The 15,992-nt window shown below is 44.6% G+C and overlaps 1 protein-coding gene across 1 annotated transcript; it reads left to right on the top strand.

Moving 5' to 3' along the window:
- Position 1: 1 nt before the first annotated feature.
- On the top strand, positions 2 to 15,702 carry VLDLR (very low density lipoprotein receptor; the record flags this gene model as incomplete). The annotated part of the gene is made up of 19 exons (XM_085311415.1): positions 2 to 17; positions 5,291 to 5,410; positions 6,314 to 6,436; positions 7,358 to 7,480; positions 8,811 to 9,182; positions 9,270 to 9,407; positions 9,489 to 9,611; positions 10,071 to 10,190; positions 10,275 to 10,400; positions 10,742 to 10,913; positions 11,256 to 11,480; positions 11,641 to 11,759; positions 12,089 to 12,228; positions 12,358 to 12,499; positions 12,840 to 12,986; positions 13,902 to 13,991; positions 14,357 to 14,434; positions 14,549 to 14,718; positions 15,039 to 15,702. Coding segments are annotated over 19 exons (2,580 nt in total), but the record flags the coding sequence as incomplete, so codon positions are not given.
- Between the last annotated feature and the right edge of the window lie 290 nt (positions 15,703 to 15,992).

Genomic DNA, 15,992 nt, shown 5'->3' with positions numbered 1-15,992 from the left:
GCGCGCCGCCGCCGACGGTGAGTGCGCGGCGGGCTGCCCCCCTCTCCCCATCCCCCCCAAAATCTTACTTATTTATTTATTTCTGCGCGCCACTGCCGCCGCTCTTGCAGCCCTGGATGACGCGGGGGTTGCGCGGCGCGGCCGCCCAGGCGGGCCCGGGCTCCCACGGCCACCGCCGGCGAGCAGCGCAGTCGGCCTCTCTCCCTCCCCGCATGCCCGCTGCCGCCCCCCACCTCGGGGCGCGGGGGCTGGAGCCCCTCTGGCTTCCCCGCCCCCCGGGAGCGGCGCGCGGCTGGGTGGCCCCGGGGCCTCCGAGCCCCGCGGGAACGGGCCGTGTTCCCACTGCGCTGCTCTGGGAAAGTCCGTGTGTCTGGCTCATACTGGGAGGCTTGCGGGTTTGCTCCCGGGAGAAGGGATAGGAGCCCCCGCAAGGCACGCAGCGTTGGAGGTGCTGTCAAACTACTCTGCAACTTTGGCTTTGTGGCATCCAGCAGCACTGGCATGGCTCTAGTTCAAGGCCAAGCGCAACCACCATAAAATATCTCCACCTGGTGGCAAGGTTGAGTCTTGCCAGGCCGCGGTCCCATCTTGCAAGCGTGGCGCTTGCTGGTGGCGCAGAGTGTGGCTAGCTCCAGGGTTGTCTCCTAATGTGGAAGCTGTTACCACTGGAACATATGCATTACTTTCCACTTGACTGGAGGTAGTAATCAATTGGCTGACTCCTTCCTGAAAAAATTGGGGTCCAGGCTATGTTCCTAGGTGGGGATGGGCATCACTGTATCCATTGTATGCTATCTGGGGTAAGCTAAGTAAACTGTTGACCTTCATCCTCGTCCCCAAATAGGCTCAGGATCTTCATTGCGTTAGCAGTGTGTGTACAGATGGCAAGGTCTTGTAGTCCTAGCAGCATACAATACTTTGGGCACTGGATCTGTCAGGTGTAGCACAGCTAGGGGCATAGTGCATCCAGGCCTCAAATGAGGAGCTATGGAAGAAGAAAAGGAAAGTGTCTGTTTGGTCACCCATCAGTTCCCAGTCATGTACTATTTCCACATCTGGTCTGCAGCAAACAGACCTTCTCACTAGACCTCCCTAGTAAGAGGGACGAAACTGGCTGGTACTGAAACTGTTAGTCACTGTTGCCAAAAATCCCAACAAGGAGCATGAAACAAAGGGTGACAAGAGTCCACCAGAAGCTTAAGTCTTGTTCTTCCATCAGAGTTAGTAGGAGAAAGCTGCTGGGGCCACTAAAACTTATAATTGCCAGGGTTTCCAGGGAATAGAAGCTAGTTCCTGTCTGAGTTCTCACAGGGTTTCCTAATCATTACTGCAAGCTTTTCTGGGACTTGGTGTCAGATGACAGCACACAAGTGTCACATGTTTGAGGCTGCCTAGACAAGTAATCTGACAACCTGCTTAAGGGGCTGAGACGAACAGTGAGAGCAGTGAGGTAACAAGAAAGCAATTCCTAGTTTAACTTGGGCAGCTGTTGTAACTGTGCTCCTTCACCATGCACAAGTTACTACTTTAAACCAACTTCTAATAAGTATGTGTCCGGGAAACACTGATACTTATGTTAGCAATCACAGACTGTGTAGCTACTGGTTCTCCGTATCTTTTTTCTTCTCTCCTCTAAGCCTTATCCCAAAGAGGAGGGAAGGTGCAAGGGTGCTTCTAGTGTACGATTCRCAAGTGAACAGGTTCTTTGAATTCATGGTTAACTGGTGCTGTGCTAGAAATTGCTAAGTGTCTAATGACTGGAACTGCAACAGAGGTTGCTTCAAACAGCACTAGATTAGGCTTGTATTGTCATAACTAAATGTCTATCTGGTATTGCAGGACTGTGCTCAGCATGAGAAAAGGGACCATCCTTAGTGTCTGGAAATAACCTTTATCTTAACTGGAGCTTACTTCAAGTGGCCTTTATAGCTTGACGGCCATCTCCAGGAGCAGCAACAGATGATGACCTTTACCTTCCTGCAGTTGTGTGGGTGTTAGGTGTTCTCAGTCCTTTGCTTGTCCATGGGCTAAAAAAAGTATTTGCTCTGACATTTCATGTGGCAGAGTCTGGAGAGGTGACACTTTCTTGGAAGGGCTTCTTGCAGTAGTCTTAATTATAAAATTAAAGCTGTAAGTCCAAGCTTGGTTATTGTTTCATTTCATTGTTTGTAGCTTCACTGTTCTGTTTGGTCAAAGTGATGTTACACTTGTAATCACAATGTGCTATGTAATCTTAGCAAGCCTTATCTCTGAGTTATTCTAGTTTGAAATAGAATAACTAAGGGCTGTGGAGTTATTTTGGGATCTCCTGAGTGGCAGGCTTAGTCTAATATCTCTGGTATGCTATTTTGGGAAAGGTTGACTGCTCTCACTCTGAAAGCCTAGGTGAGGACACTTTGAAAACTAGCAGGAGTCAGTTATTTTGTATTTAAGTAATAATACAGTAATAAGTGGAATAATGTGTGACCAGGATTTGCATGCAGATAGCTACCTCTGTTAGATAACTGGCCAACTTCGTTCTTAGTATAAGAGCAAGTTGATAGCCATGGCTCTGCTGGCTCTCTAAGCTGCCTGGGGTGAGCCTTCTAGCATGGCAAGATTGTACTGACTCAACAGCCTTTGACAAAACAGTGGTAGCTTTGCAAAACCATGCTATTAAAAGGTTCAGACTGATATAACTCCCATTCTGAAAAGAGGTGGAGGGTTGGAAACGTAAAGCGCATGCGGGAATAATCAATTGTTTCACGATAACTGTATTCAGAGAGTACCAGTACAAGTTATGGCTTGACTGAATAAAGCACTAACTTACTTGTCAGATGCAACCTGTAAAACTGCTTAAAATACTGTCAGAACCTAATAAATTGCTATTTCAAATTCTTTACTCCTCATGCGAGAGGAAGCAGATAAAATTGCCCTTGTTTTCTTGCTTGTGTTCTGCCCAGGGCATGCCATTACCTAGTAGCTGATTGCTAGCCAATATGGTGTGAAATATATCTGTTTCAATAGGCTAAATAGCTTCCCTCTGCTTGGAAACTGTCTTGTGTTTTGCATATCATACATGGAAGACATAAAAATAACACATAGTGTTATTGGTATGGTCTGCTAAAGTTAGATGCCCTTTGCTGGCCTTGGAATGCCAAGACAAAGCACTTCCATTAAATAGTGCAATAAACCAGGGAGGAGTGGGAGTCTTGCATCATGCCAAAGACACGTGCAGCCAAAACTAGTGCATAAGCTTATACACTTCCCTGCATGCATTTCATGGAGCAGCTGTGGCTTGGCTGCTACTCTACTGACAGTTATAAGAGCTCCAAGGCATGGTAGCTTCCCTTGAGGAATGGGAGCTTCAAAACTAAAATATTTTGGAAAATGCATGTGATGAACACTAAGCATCACACACAAAGCAGTACCTGACTCAAGTGTACTAACAAGTTTTCTCCCAACTGATAGGGATCTCAAGAGAATTAGTTCTGGAAGGTAGTGATAAATTATTATTTTGGACAGTGAGGTGGATTGAGAACTGTCTGAAAGGCAGAGCTCAGAGGGCCATCATTAATGGCAAGGAGTCTAGTTGGAGGCCTGTGGCTGGTGGCGTCCCCCAGGGCTCAGTACTGGGTCCCATCCTGTTCAACTTCTTCATCAATGACCTGGATAAGGGGACAGAGTGCATCCTCAGCAAGTTTGCTGATGATCCCAAGCTGGGAGGAGTGGCTGATACACCTGAGGGCTGTGCTGCCATTCAGAGAGACCTGGACAGGCTGGAGAGCTGGACAGAGAGAAACCTCATGAGGCTCAACAAGGGCAAGTGCAGAGTCTTGCACCCAGGGGAAGAATAACCCTGGGCACCAGTACCAGCTGGTGGCTGACCTTCTGGAGAGCAGCTCTGCAGAGAAGGACCTGGGAGTGCTGGTAGATGACGGATTGACCATGAGYCAGCAATGTGCCYTTGTGGCCAAGAAGGCCAATTGTATCCTGGGGTGCATTAGGAAGAGTGTTGCCAGCAGGTCGACAGAGGTGATCCTGCCCCTCTCCTCAGCCCTGGGGAGGCCTCATCTCGAGTCCTCTTGTCCAGTTCTGGGCTCCCCAGGACAAGAGAGACTGGAGCCACTGGAGAGAGTCCAGCATAGGGCTACAAAGATGATCGGAGGGCTGGAGCATCTGCCCTATGAGGAACGACTGCTGCAAGAGCTGGGCCTGTTTAACCTGGGGAAGAGAAATCTGGGAGGGGGGGATCTTATCAACGTGTACAAGCATCTGAAGGGAGGGTGTCAAGGGGATGGGGACAAACTCTTTTCAGTTGTCCCATGTGACAGCACAAGAGGCAATGGGCACAAACTGAAGCACAGGAAGTTCTGCCTGAACGTGAGGGGGAATTTCTTCCCTGTGAGAGTGACAGAGCACTGGGACAGGTTGCCCAGAGAGGTTGTGGAGTCTCCTTCTCTGGAGATCTTCAAGGCCTGCCTGGATGCAACCCTGTCTACTGTGCTCTAAGTGACCTTGCTGAGCAGGGAGGTTGGACTAGATGATCTCTAGAGGTCCCTTCCAACCTTACAGAGTCTGTGGTTCTATGATTATTGTGCTCTCTTAACCTCATGTTTGACCCTGCCTTAATAAGGAAGACCTAGATAAGTCTCATGAGGAGTCTGGTCTTCAGACTCATTTCTCATACGTATAGGAACTTCTTTTGGTGCTCTTGTTTGAGGACTTTATTAACAACCAGATGGTGGCAAAGAGCTATGTCCTCCATGATCATTTTCCAGACTGCAGGGCTTCCGCTGCTGGAGCAACTTATGTCAAGAAAAACTGTTGTTCAGCTGCTGGGCAGATTGCTAAACTATCTTACTGCAGACATGTCGGGGATCCTGTTACAGTGTATTAGCAGCAGAGTACTGAAATGCTAATCCAACTTGATGTCAGGCACATTTGAACCTGGTTTGCTCAAAGTTTGAAGAGCTTTGAGAATGAAGTACTGGGCTTCAGAGAGCAAAAATCAGTGTGTGCATGCATCCCACTACCACTTGTGAATCTGCAAAGCTCAGTAGTGAGACCACTGAGGATGGCTTACCGCTGTCCTGCAGGCATGCTGTCATACTGCTTAGTCTGCGCCTGTGCTCTGAAAACTTCTGTTCTCCTGTCATGATTATGATGACTACAGCCAAAAGTCTTGGAGCTCAGATCTGGTCTCATGCTAATTTATTCTGTTTATTAAGCTGGATATCTTCCTTTGCTGCTGATACCAAGAAGTATTGCTAAAACAGTATCGGGGCTCAAGTTTCTCTTCTCATTGAAGGTGCAAGAGCAAAATGTGAGGAATCCCAATTTGCGTGTAGTAATGGACGCTGTATTCCTTTACTCTGGAAGTGTGATGGTGATGAAGACTGTTCAGATGGCAGTGATGAGATGACTTGTGGTAAGTACTCAGGCAAAAGCAATATCTCTATATTAGTTCTTGGTAATTAGCCTTGATGTTAGTGGAGAAGATTTGATGGTGTCTTGGGGACAGAGCTGCTTGTCCTGTCCAGCACCTCCATTGCCAGATGGAATACAGAGCAAAGGACAAATTCTCTACATGCCTTGTATCCCTCTGATATAGTTAAAATTCACTGAATGCTGAAAATCTGCTGGACTTGGTGCTGAGGTAAAAGCTCATGACCAGAACTCTTATTTTCCAGGATAATCATTATGAAGAACAGACTGCAATGCTTTTCTAGTATTGCTTTAAGATGTGGTAGAAATTAGCTGCTGTTAGCACTTAGATACTGGTTAATCCATGATTAAATATCTTTTCTTCTATATGAAAATGATTCTGTTCAGCCTCTATAAAGACTAAGTCTGTGTCTGGCTGGCAACTGTTGCTTTAAGCACACTTGGATACAAGGGTAGGTGACCAGATGTGGTTGAACAGTTTAGACCTACTTGAGTAGACTGACAGTTACCTCAGGGCTATATAACACTGCACTTCTAGTGCCACTGCATGCCAAATGCCTTGATAATAAACTGTTAGAGTTTAAAATCCAAATATAATCTTGCTGCAACTCAGGTTTGTTCCAAGTAGCAATTCTTCTAGAAGTCTGGTCACCCTTAACGGCAGCACTTCTTCAGTGTGTACTTGCAGGAAGATTCTCTGTGCACTGGTGTAATTCTCTAAGAGGTGTTAAGCAGGGCTGTCATTAAGACTGGTGGAAGAAGGCATCAGGCACTCAAGAGATGGAGGTGCTACATCACTTGACTGGAGCAGCAGAGCGCTTCTCTCACTGCAACAAACAAGCTTAGCTCTGGTATCTGAACAAGTGGCTGTCCTTCTCCCTTGCAGTAAAGAAGACATGTGCTGAATCTGATTTTGTGTGCAACAGTGGTCAGTGTGTGCCTAACAGGTGGCAGTGTGATGGGGATCCGGACTGTGAGGATGGATCTGATGAGAGTCCTGAGCTGTGCCGTAAGTGAGCCTGGCCCAACAGTGCTGGTGGGGAAACTGGAGGCGTGTGGAAAGGGGAGGAAGTGTTTTGAGTTCATACCTGCCTGGGGTTTGGCTTTTGTCCTACAAGAAGGAAGTGCTTGCTCTGGAGAGCACCTGTGTAGCTTGGCAGTGGCCACATCAGTAACTTGACAAGACTTCTTATTAAAAGGTCTCAGAAATGAGAGGGAGATCTGCCCTCATGGTTGATAGCTGATAGCAAGGTTCACCAAGATTTTCCTATCAGTGAGGAGCAGTAAGCACACAAGAGCCTTAAGTATTGCAGTGGCTTGTTCACTGAGTGAACAAGAAGACTCTTGAAACTCAAGAAACCTCTAAGAAAACTAGCTGTAAAATAGCCAGACCTAGAACAGGAACTAGGTGACTGAATATACGTGGGGAAGAAAGCAAAAGTCTGACTAGAAGCTCTTGGAATATGCTCCAGTTTTAACTGTTTTTACTAATTTAGGAATATAGATCCTGTTGATCTATAAAACTTCACTTGTCTGTATTAGTGGAAGCTGCACTGAGAAGCAATCTCCATACTTCATCCCCAAGCCCTACTGCACTTTGGCATTACTGCTGCATGCTGTCTGCAACTGTATGTTACAGCTCAACCTTCTGCAATATAGCTAGTGCACAATAACAAGTAACAAAGCTACCACCACAGAGAGACTCCTAATGTATTAGGAACTGAAGTGTTCTTTTTTTAACTGAATAGTACAGACTGAAGTAACATCTTCTATGACGTGGCCATTGATTTAGATGGATGCTGACACCTAACTGCAATTGGGTTTGAAGCTGGAGCCTTTTAGACTCAACTTCAGGAGGACTGCTAAAACCCAAGATCAGTAGTTCTTAAGTTTCAGGACTCTTAAATTGAACTTAAACTTTTTTCAATAGATATGAGAACATGCCGGGTAAATGAAATCAACTGTGGTCCTCAGTCAACCCAGTGTATCCCAATGTCCTGGAAATGTGATGGTGAAAGAGACTGTGACAGTGGAGAAGATGAAGAGAATTGTGGTAAGGGAAGAAAGAAATGGTGGCTGCATAACTCTATTTGAAATTGACTTGACCTGAAAGGAGCTAGCTGGGCAGTATACCTGGGAAGATAAATCTCTCATAATGTAAATATTTCCTTAACACTATATTCATGTTTGTGTTGTAGACTTGTTCTAACACTCCTGTATCTTCCTAAGTTAAGGAGTACAGCAATATAATAGTCAACACTTACTGTCAAAACCAGCCAAAAATCACAGTAGTCATAGGCTTAGTTGCCTATCAAGCAAACCATCACAACTTGCTCGCTGCAGAGTTTCTCAGCAAGCAGCATTAGCTGGTGATTATGTTAACAACCTTGTCTCTTAAAAATATGGTAGTGACTTGTAACCAAGCTGTAGGAAGCAGCTGATTTGCTCAGTACTCCAGGCTGGTGTATTTTGCACACTTGTCTGAAAGTACAGGCTAGGGGACTGGTCTGAAGTGTTGCAAGGGACAACTCCAGGGCAGTACTCCAGTGAAGATGCAACTGCCAGCCTCAGTGCAGCATTCCTTGTTCGTTCTGATGAACTACTAACACAGCAGTTGCCTAAGGTGAACCAAAAGTTTGTGAGCAAAGCCTCAGGGTTGACTTCTGTCAGGCTAACAGAATACTGAACTCTAGACTTCTGCTCAACATCCATGGGGTAGCTGCCATTCTTGGCAAGCAAGTGCCTTTATCTGACAAGTAAATTTTCAGGCAGTGTTTAATGGAGCTGATAAAATTATCAGCCTAGGCATACTGAGCTGCTAGCTACACTGCTACAAAAAGAGCATAATTGGTACTGCTGTAAGTTGTGTGGATGTGCTAAATGCCACAGGATCAAGTGGTGCAAGATCTTGATCTGTTATCCCCAGTAATCCAGGCCAAAGGCCACTGTTCTCCTGGGGACCAGCACAAAGCACTTCAATTTCAAACTACAGTGCATGCTGACCATCTGGCTATCTAAACCATAGTCTGGATTCCACAGATGGCAATTCTCTTACCTTCTATCTCTGATTCACAGAGTCTGTTCTCCCAGAGGCTAGCACTCTGAAGCAGAACAGCCTAGCTGCTTCAGAAAAGTTATCTTCACTCCGTAGCACAACTGATGCCTCTTGCTCATTATAACAACTGAGATAATAAGGACTGTCTCTGCAGAGCTCAGCTGGCCACCTGCAGGACACTTGGGCTCTCCCAGAGCCTTACACAGGATGCTGACCTACTGTCGGGAACTGATGATGAAGCAAAGAACCTTGCAAAGTAAAAATACTCTTCATAAGAAAATCTGCCTTCTTGTGATAATCTGCTAATCTCTTACTCCTGTTACTCCAGGCAATGTGACTTGTAATCCAGCAGAGTTCACATGCAGTAGTGGGCAGTGTATTTCCAAAAGCTTCGTCTGCAATGGCCAAGATGACTGCAGCGATGGTAGTGATGAGCTGGAGTGCGTGCCCCCAACCTGTGGTGCTCATGAGTTCCAGTGCAAGAGCTCCACCTGCATCCCTATCAGCTGGGTGTGTGATGATGATGCCGACTGTTCTGACCAGTCTGATGAATCTCTAGAGCAATGTGGCCGCCAGCCTGCCCCTCCTGTGAAGTGCTCTGCCAGTGAGGTGCAGTGCGGCTCGGGTGAATGTATCCATAAGAAGTGGCGCTGTGATGGAGATCCTGACTGCAAGGATGGGAGTGATGAAATCAACTGCCGTAAGTTAACTTACTTCTTCCTCTAAAAAAGGTGCTCCTTCGCTCCTGTCTGTTCCTTCAGCAGACCATTGGAATTTAACTCTGTAGTGGCTCTGTCCTTAGCTTCTCGGACCTGTAGACCAGACCAGTTCAGATGTGAAGATGGGAACTGTATCCATGGGAGTAGGCAATGTAATGGTGTGAGAGACTGTCTGGATGGCACTGATGAAGCCAGTTGTAATAATGGTAAGTGTGGAATTAAGCAAGGATAAAGATGGCATAGAATCTCTGAAATTGGTGGTCTCCTCACAATCTTCATTATCTCAGTCATTCAGTGCTCTGGACCTGGCAAATTCAAGTGCAGAAGTGGAGAGTGCATAGACATCAGTAAAGTGTGTAACCAGCAGAGGGATTGCAAGGACTGGAGCGATGAGCCCCTCAAGGAGTGTAGTAAGTGAACAAACTCATTGCACAATGTTGGCCGCTAGCCAGACTTGGATACTGCTTCTGAGTTGTTGGCTGTCAGCCTGTGGGATGCTTATCTGTGTTTTTCTTCTTAACAAGAAAACCAAAAGCAATCCAGTCAGTAGGCTAGCTTTACCCTAGCCCAATAAGCTATTGGGATGACTTCTCAATGACTACAAGGCACTTGGAAAGCACTAAAACTCTGCTGAAGCTTCCAGGAGCTTCAGTATTGGTCTGCTGCTACCAACTTGTAATATAAGCAACATGATGATGATAGCTGAGCAAATACGGATCTTGAGAAGGCTCTCTTGCACATGACTTCAAGTGCCAATGGAGTTGGGGCAGGTATCATTAGAGGATATATGGATATCTGGTGGACTACTCCAGGACAAAAATTCAAGTGTGTCTTTAAGATCTAAGAACAAGACAATTCTTCTCTTCTAGACATAAATGAATGTCTGGTGAACAACGGTGGATGCTCTCATATCTGCAGAGACCTTGTTATTAGCTATGAATGTGACTGCCCAGCTGGGTTTGAACTTGTAGATAGGAGAACATGTGGAGGCAAGTATCAGCTGTGTTAATCTAGACCCCGCTGATCTTGTTGGATAAGAACAAATGAACAAATGAGTTATGTTGTCTTTGCAGATATTGATGAGTGCCAAAACCCTGGTATCTGTAGTCAAATTTGCATCAATCTGAAAGGTGGCTACAAATGTGAATGTAGTCGTGGCTATCAGATGGATCTTGCTACTGGAGTGTGCAAGGCAGTAGGTAAGTTTTGGCATAAGATTTCTATACCTCCTAGGCATGAAAGCCACTTTGAAAGGAGGTAGGATATGAGTCACTACACATGCTATTGCAGGTGTTATGATGTTGATTACAAATTATATGGAGAACAGCACATAAAGACTTGAGTACTCCTGAATTCTCCTTCTACCTGATAGTCAAGTTCTGGAGGGAGAGACAGACAAGGTATGGTACAGTGAAGACCTTTGTTAGCATCCACTAGCATTAGGGGAACAGCAGATGCTGCAACTGTTAAACATGTCTTACAAGAACAGTGTGTGGCTGTTTGTCTAGAACTACAAATAACCCGTACACTCTTTTCACAGGGAAAGAGCCATGTCTGATTTTCACCAACCGCCGGGATATCAGGAAGATTGGCCTTGAAAGGAAAGAATATATTCAGCTAGTAGAGCAGCTAAGAAACACTGTAGCTCTAGATGCTGACATCGCTGAGCAAAAGCTCTATTGGGCTGATTTCAGCCAAAAAGCAATCTTCAGGTAAACAAACTGAAGACTTGGTCTCTAAATTCTAGAGTGTTTTCCCCTAAGCATCTTGCACCTTACCCAAGATACTGCTCTAAACTTCAGTGCTAAGAACTAGATTGCTAATGTCCTACACCTAATGTGCAGCAGGTGCAAGTTCCAATCAATGCCTATGTTTATGCTAATTACACTTCCTATTAACTGTTGCCAAGATTGAATGAGAAAGCACCTTGTGGAAAGTTGCAAGCACATTTCCTAGATTGTCTGCCTAAGATCTGTGTGTCATATTTGCTGAGTCATACCAAACAGCACTACCTGTGGAAGGAGTGGTGAAAGCAAGTAATTCTTGTCTTCTAGTGCCTCTGTTGATAGCCGTGACAAAGTTGGAAAACACATCAGAATCCTAGACAACATACAGAGCCCAGCTGGAATTGCTGTTGACTGGATTTACAAGAACATCTACTGGACTGACTCAGCTGCAAAGATCATTTCAGTGGCTAGCCTAGATGGCATGAAAAGGAAGACTCTGTTTTTCTCTGAGCTAAGAGAACCAGCTTCCATAGCTGTAGATCCTCTCTCTGGGTGAGTATGTGTCCTGATTCTCTAAAAATGTGAGACCTGCAAGCTTATCTGTGTCCTTATAATTGACTTTGGTATCCTTTATCTAGCTACTTGTTAAATGGTTACAAGTAATACTACACAGTACTCTAGTGCATCATACAACATAAATTCTACTTCACAGCTTTATGTACTGGTCAGACTGGGGTGAGCCAGCAAAAATTGAGAAAGCAGGAATGAATGGATTTGACAGACAGCAGCTTGTGACAACAGAAATCCAGTGGCCTAATGGAATTGCTCTAGGTATGTTGAACTGGTTCTCCTTCAGAGAACTATTTGCAGAGAATAGTAAGTTCTAGCATGCCTGAAGACATTCCAACAGGCAAAGGTACTTTTGCAGATACTGAAATAGTAAACTTCCTTGCCTGGCTTTATTTTGAGGTGCAGGCCACTGAGGCAGCACTGTAGCAGGCCTTCTGCATTCCCGTATGAAAAGAGATTAGGGTAAAAGTGCAACAATGCTTGAACTTGTATTTCTGCTTTTGCAGAATACTCTAGATGTCTTCTCCATGTAGATACTGATTTTTTTTCCCCTCCTTTTTCCACTTCCCTCTCCCCTCTGCCTCCCATAGATCTTGTAAAAAGCCGTCTGTACTGGCTTGATTCTAAACTGCATATGCTGTCCAGCGTGGACTTGAATGGCCAGGACCGTAGACTTGTGCTAAAGTCTCATATGTTTCTTCCCCATCCTCTTGCTGTAACAATATTTGAGGTAAGAATAGCTTCTGGTACTCCTTGTGTCTGACCTCGTGTTTTTGCTGGTGCATAGCTAACAACTATGCTGCAATAGCTGACTGAAACTAACCCAAATGTAATGGGATGCAATGATTCTGTCTTCTAGGACCGAGTGTACTGGATTGATGGGGAGAATGAGGCAGTCTATGGTGCCAACAAATTTACCGGATCTGAATTGGTTACCCTAGTAAACAACCTCAATGATGCACAGGACATCATTGTGTATCATGAACTTGTTCAGCCTTCAGGTATCTCGCATATGGTTTGTAGTTATGTCAGTGTATACTTATGTGTGAAGACTGCCCTGTTTGGGTGGTRGTAATCAAGCTGCTAGAGAAGCTTGGGAAAATCTCATTCACCTGTGCAGTTTTCTAGTTCTATGCTGTGCATGTTGCTCCTAGCATAGGTGCCCTCACTGGAATTGAGAGAAGGGGTAGCTGCAATGCCTCTTGCTCAGCCAGAGTAGGCACAAGACTACCTTGCAGAGAGAAGTTACTCTAGAACAGCAATGACTGAATAAAAAGTTGTGCTATACTTATTAGCATGAAGGCTCACTCTGGGCAGTTTAAAATTAATTTGTACCAACAGGCAAGAACTGGTGCGAAGACAATATGGCAAATGGAGGCTGTAGCTATCTGTGCCTGCCTGCTCCTCAGATAAATGAACACTCTCCGAAGTATACCTGTGCATGTCCTGCTGGCTACTTCTTGCAAGAGGATGGTCTGAGATGTGCAGGTATAGTAATACGACTCAAATATTTTCTGGGCTGGACAAGGAAAGGAATGGGGGTACTGAATCTGTAAGATGCTACCATGGCAATCTAGATAGCATATGTTATTGCATGGGTTAGTCTGATGTAATTCGTCTTCAAGGGGGTGATCCTCTAGCATGCATTAAGCAGCCACTTAGTCTGCAGTGCTGTTCAAAGTCCATGCTTGGCTTCTGCATCATCATCACTTGCAATAATACTTTGGAGCTCCCTGGCTTTCTGCAGACAGCAAGCACATGCATAAATACACCTAGCCCCCTTCTCATAACATACGGGCTATATAGGCTAAGTATAAACTAATATGACTCTACAGTATATAAACACACCATGCTGAAAACTGACAGTCTGTGCAAGGAAGATCTTTCCAGGTCCAAATAGGCTACCGCTATCCAGAGCGCTATGTGGCAGGCTTGCCTGTGCAGTCTAGTGCAACTAGAGAGTGCAAAGTACCACTTGCGCTGTCACATGTTGACTCTGACTGCAACAGCCAGACTATACAATGTGAGGACCCTTTGCTCTCAGTTGGTGAAACTAGTGAGTGCTCTAAAGGATTGATACATATACATACACGTATCTTGACCAAATCCAAATTGCATCCAGAAAATAGGTATTGAGGGATAGGGTAGCTAATGGTTTTAATGATTCCCTCTGTAAATACATGTAGGTTATGCATGATAACTGTCTAACCTGGTTCTTAAAGTTTTTGATCAAAAAAATTGTAGGTGAGGGTGGACTTACTAGTGAAATAACTGTCATTGTTTCCAATTAAGCTAACAAGCTGCATGATCATTCTACCATTTGCTAAACGTTTGCCACCATGGATGTCATAGCTAAGCCATTTCAGAACTTCAGGATTAACTGGGTTCTTGATCTATAATTAGTTTCAGGTACTGGAACAACTGTGGCTTACACTGAGGCTAAAGATGCCAGCACAACAGAAAAATCTCCAACTGTTGGACTAGTTCCTGGAGGTACTGGTCCCAATAACTCAAAATGTTAAACTTTGCAAAAGCTAAATACAAGCTGACCCACTAGCCTACTCGAAGCTTTTCTCCTCTGCATGCAAACAGAGAATACAGGTCATGTATGTAGTCCAAATACAACAGCCACAGCCTGCTGTGATGAAAAGAATTGGTTCACTTTATGACAGTAGGAAACCCATAGTATCTGTGATGTCCCAGGAGTGCTCAGAAGATGAGCAGTTAAAAAAAAATCTTTTAAGATAGGATGAAGCCTGTTAGGCTGTTCTTGCAATGCATTACTGAGAAAGTGCCTGCATCTGACTAAGCCTGCCCTGTCAGTAAGCAGCCTCACTGTTTTGTAAATTTTCATGCAGGATTCAACATCAGTGGCACAGTGTCTGAAGTAGCTGCTGCCAGAGGGACATCGGCTGCCTGGGCTGTTCTTCCTATCCGTGAGTACAGCATTCACTAGCATTTGGGCCCCCCTGTTGTGGGATAAGCCTCCACTTAGTCTGGCGTTTGACCTGACACTGCTCAATGCTTACAATACTTTTCTTTCTCTGAAGTATTGCTGGTGATGGCTGCAATAGCTGGCTACTTCATGTGGCGTAACTGGCAACACAAAAACATGAAAAGCATGAATTTTGATAATCCTGTCTATCTGAAAACAACAGAAGAGGACCTCACAATTGATATTGGAAGACATAGCAGTTCAGTAGGCCATACCTATCCTGCAGTAAGTAGATTTGTCTGAGGCTCTTGGTTAATCTTTTGGGCTGTGGACAGCAAAGACCAATAAATAACATCTGACTCAAATTTGGGAGAAGTCTCTGCTTTCAAAAGCAGAGACTTATTAGCTGCAGCCCAAGTGCTGTGCTGAATAGGCTGAGAGCTCATCCTTTTAATCAAGACTGAAGTTGTAGCAAGTGTCTACTATCCTATGCCTGGCGTGGAGTAATCTGTAGCTGAATTGATCGTTACCCAGCAGAACTAGGTCCTATTTTTTTTAGACTGCCCTATAGTGAGCTGTGGCTAACTCTTGTTTTTTTTGTACAGATATCTGTTGTGAGTACAGATGATGATATGGCGTGAGCATTGGATCAGCAATCTCTTTGAGTTTACTTGTATTTTACATTTTTGGGGATAATAACCAGTCTTGTGGCTGAGACTTCCTCCATTCTTGGAAGAATGAAGATACTTTCTGTATGTATGGAACACTTATGTAAATACCTATTTTATACAGCTTAACAACAAACCTTGTAAATACCTGTCCACAACAATTCAGCTTTTAGTGGTTACAGTTTTTATCAGTAACCCTTGAATTGGTCAGTCAGTAACACCACTGGCCAAATATAAAGCACTTTCCATAGAAAGCCATATTCCAGCCACAACTTGTGCTATAGTGTAACACCTGTACATATGTGTATAGGCCACTTGTAAATATTCCTAGAGAATCACTATTAAGCACTTTGAAATACTTCCAATGTAAATTATTGTACACTGTCTTTTTTCAATGGTTGGGACAATGGCAATAGGAAAAAAACGGGTTACTATGATTGCCAAAAATTTGTAAACATGAGTAATTTTGTATGTATGACTGAAACAATCTTGTCTGTTACCTCTTAGAGGTATACAGGTATGAATGTTCTTTGAGAAACCACTGTAAATTTAAGTGCAGAGGAGGGGATAATAAATAATTAAAAAAAAAATCACATTGGTCTTCCTTATTATGACACTGTTGCAGTAAAATAGCATATGTCTTAAGTAGCCCCTGTTGATACATGTTTAATGGCTGAAGTCCCCAAAAGTGCATGCCCACATGAGCTAGTGTCCCCTTGGCTATGGTAAGATATGTCTCCTGTTGTAAGTGGGATGAGGCTGCCTATGACAACAGTCAAATGCATCAGCAAGACTGGCTTATGCGCCGTATGGCTCTTAGGGCTCTGCCTGCAACAGATGAAGTACATGGATCTGCTGTGCTCCTCTAGTGATCTAGGTTGTACCTTGGGA

The sequence above is a fragment of the Rhea americana genome, unplaced genomic scaffold (genome assembly GCF_003343005.1).
Source record: "Rhea americana isolate MKP2758 unplaced genomic scaffold, rheAme1 scaffold_340, whole genome shotgun sequence".
In the NCBI taxonomy this organism is placed as follows: domain Eukaryota; kingdom Metazoa; phylum Chordata; class Aves; order Rheiformes; family Rheidae; genus Rhea; species Rhea americana.
This window is presented reverse-complemented; position numbering and strand designations above follow the sequence as displayed.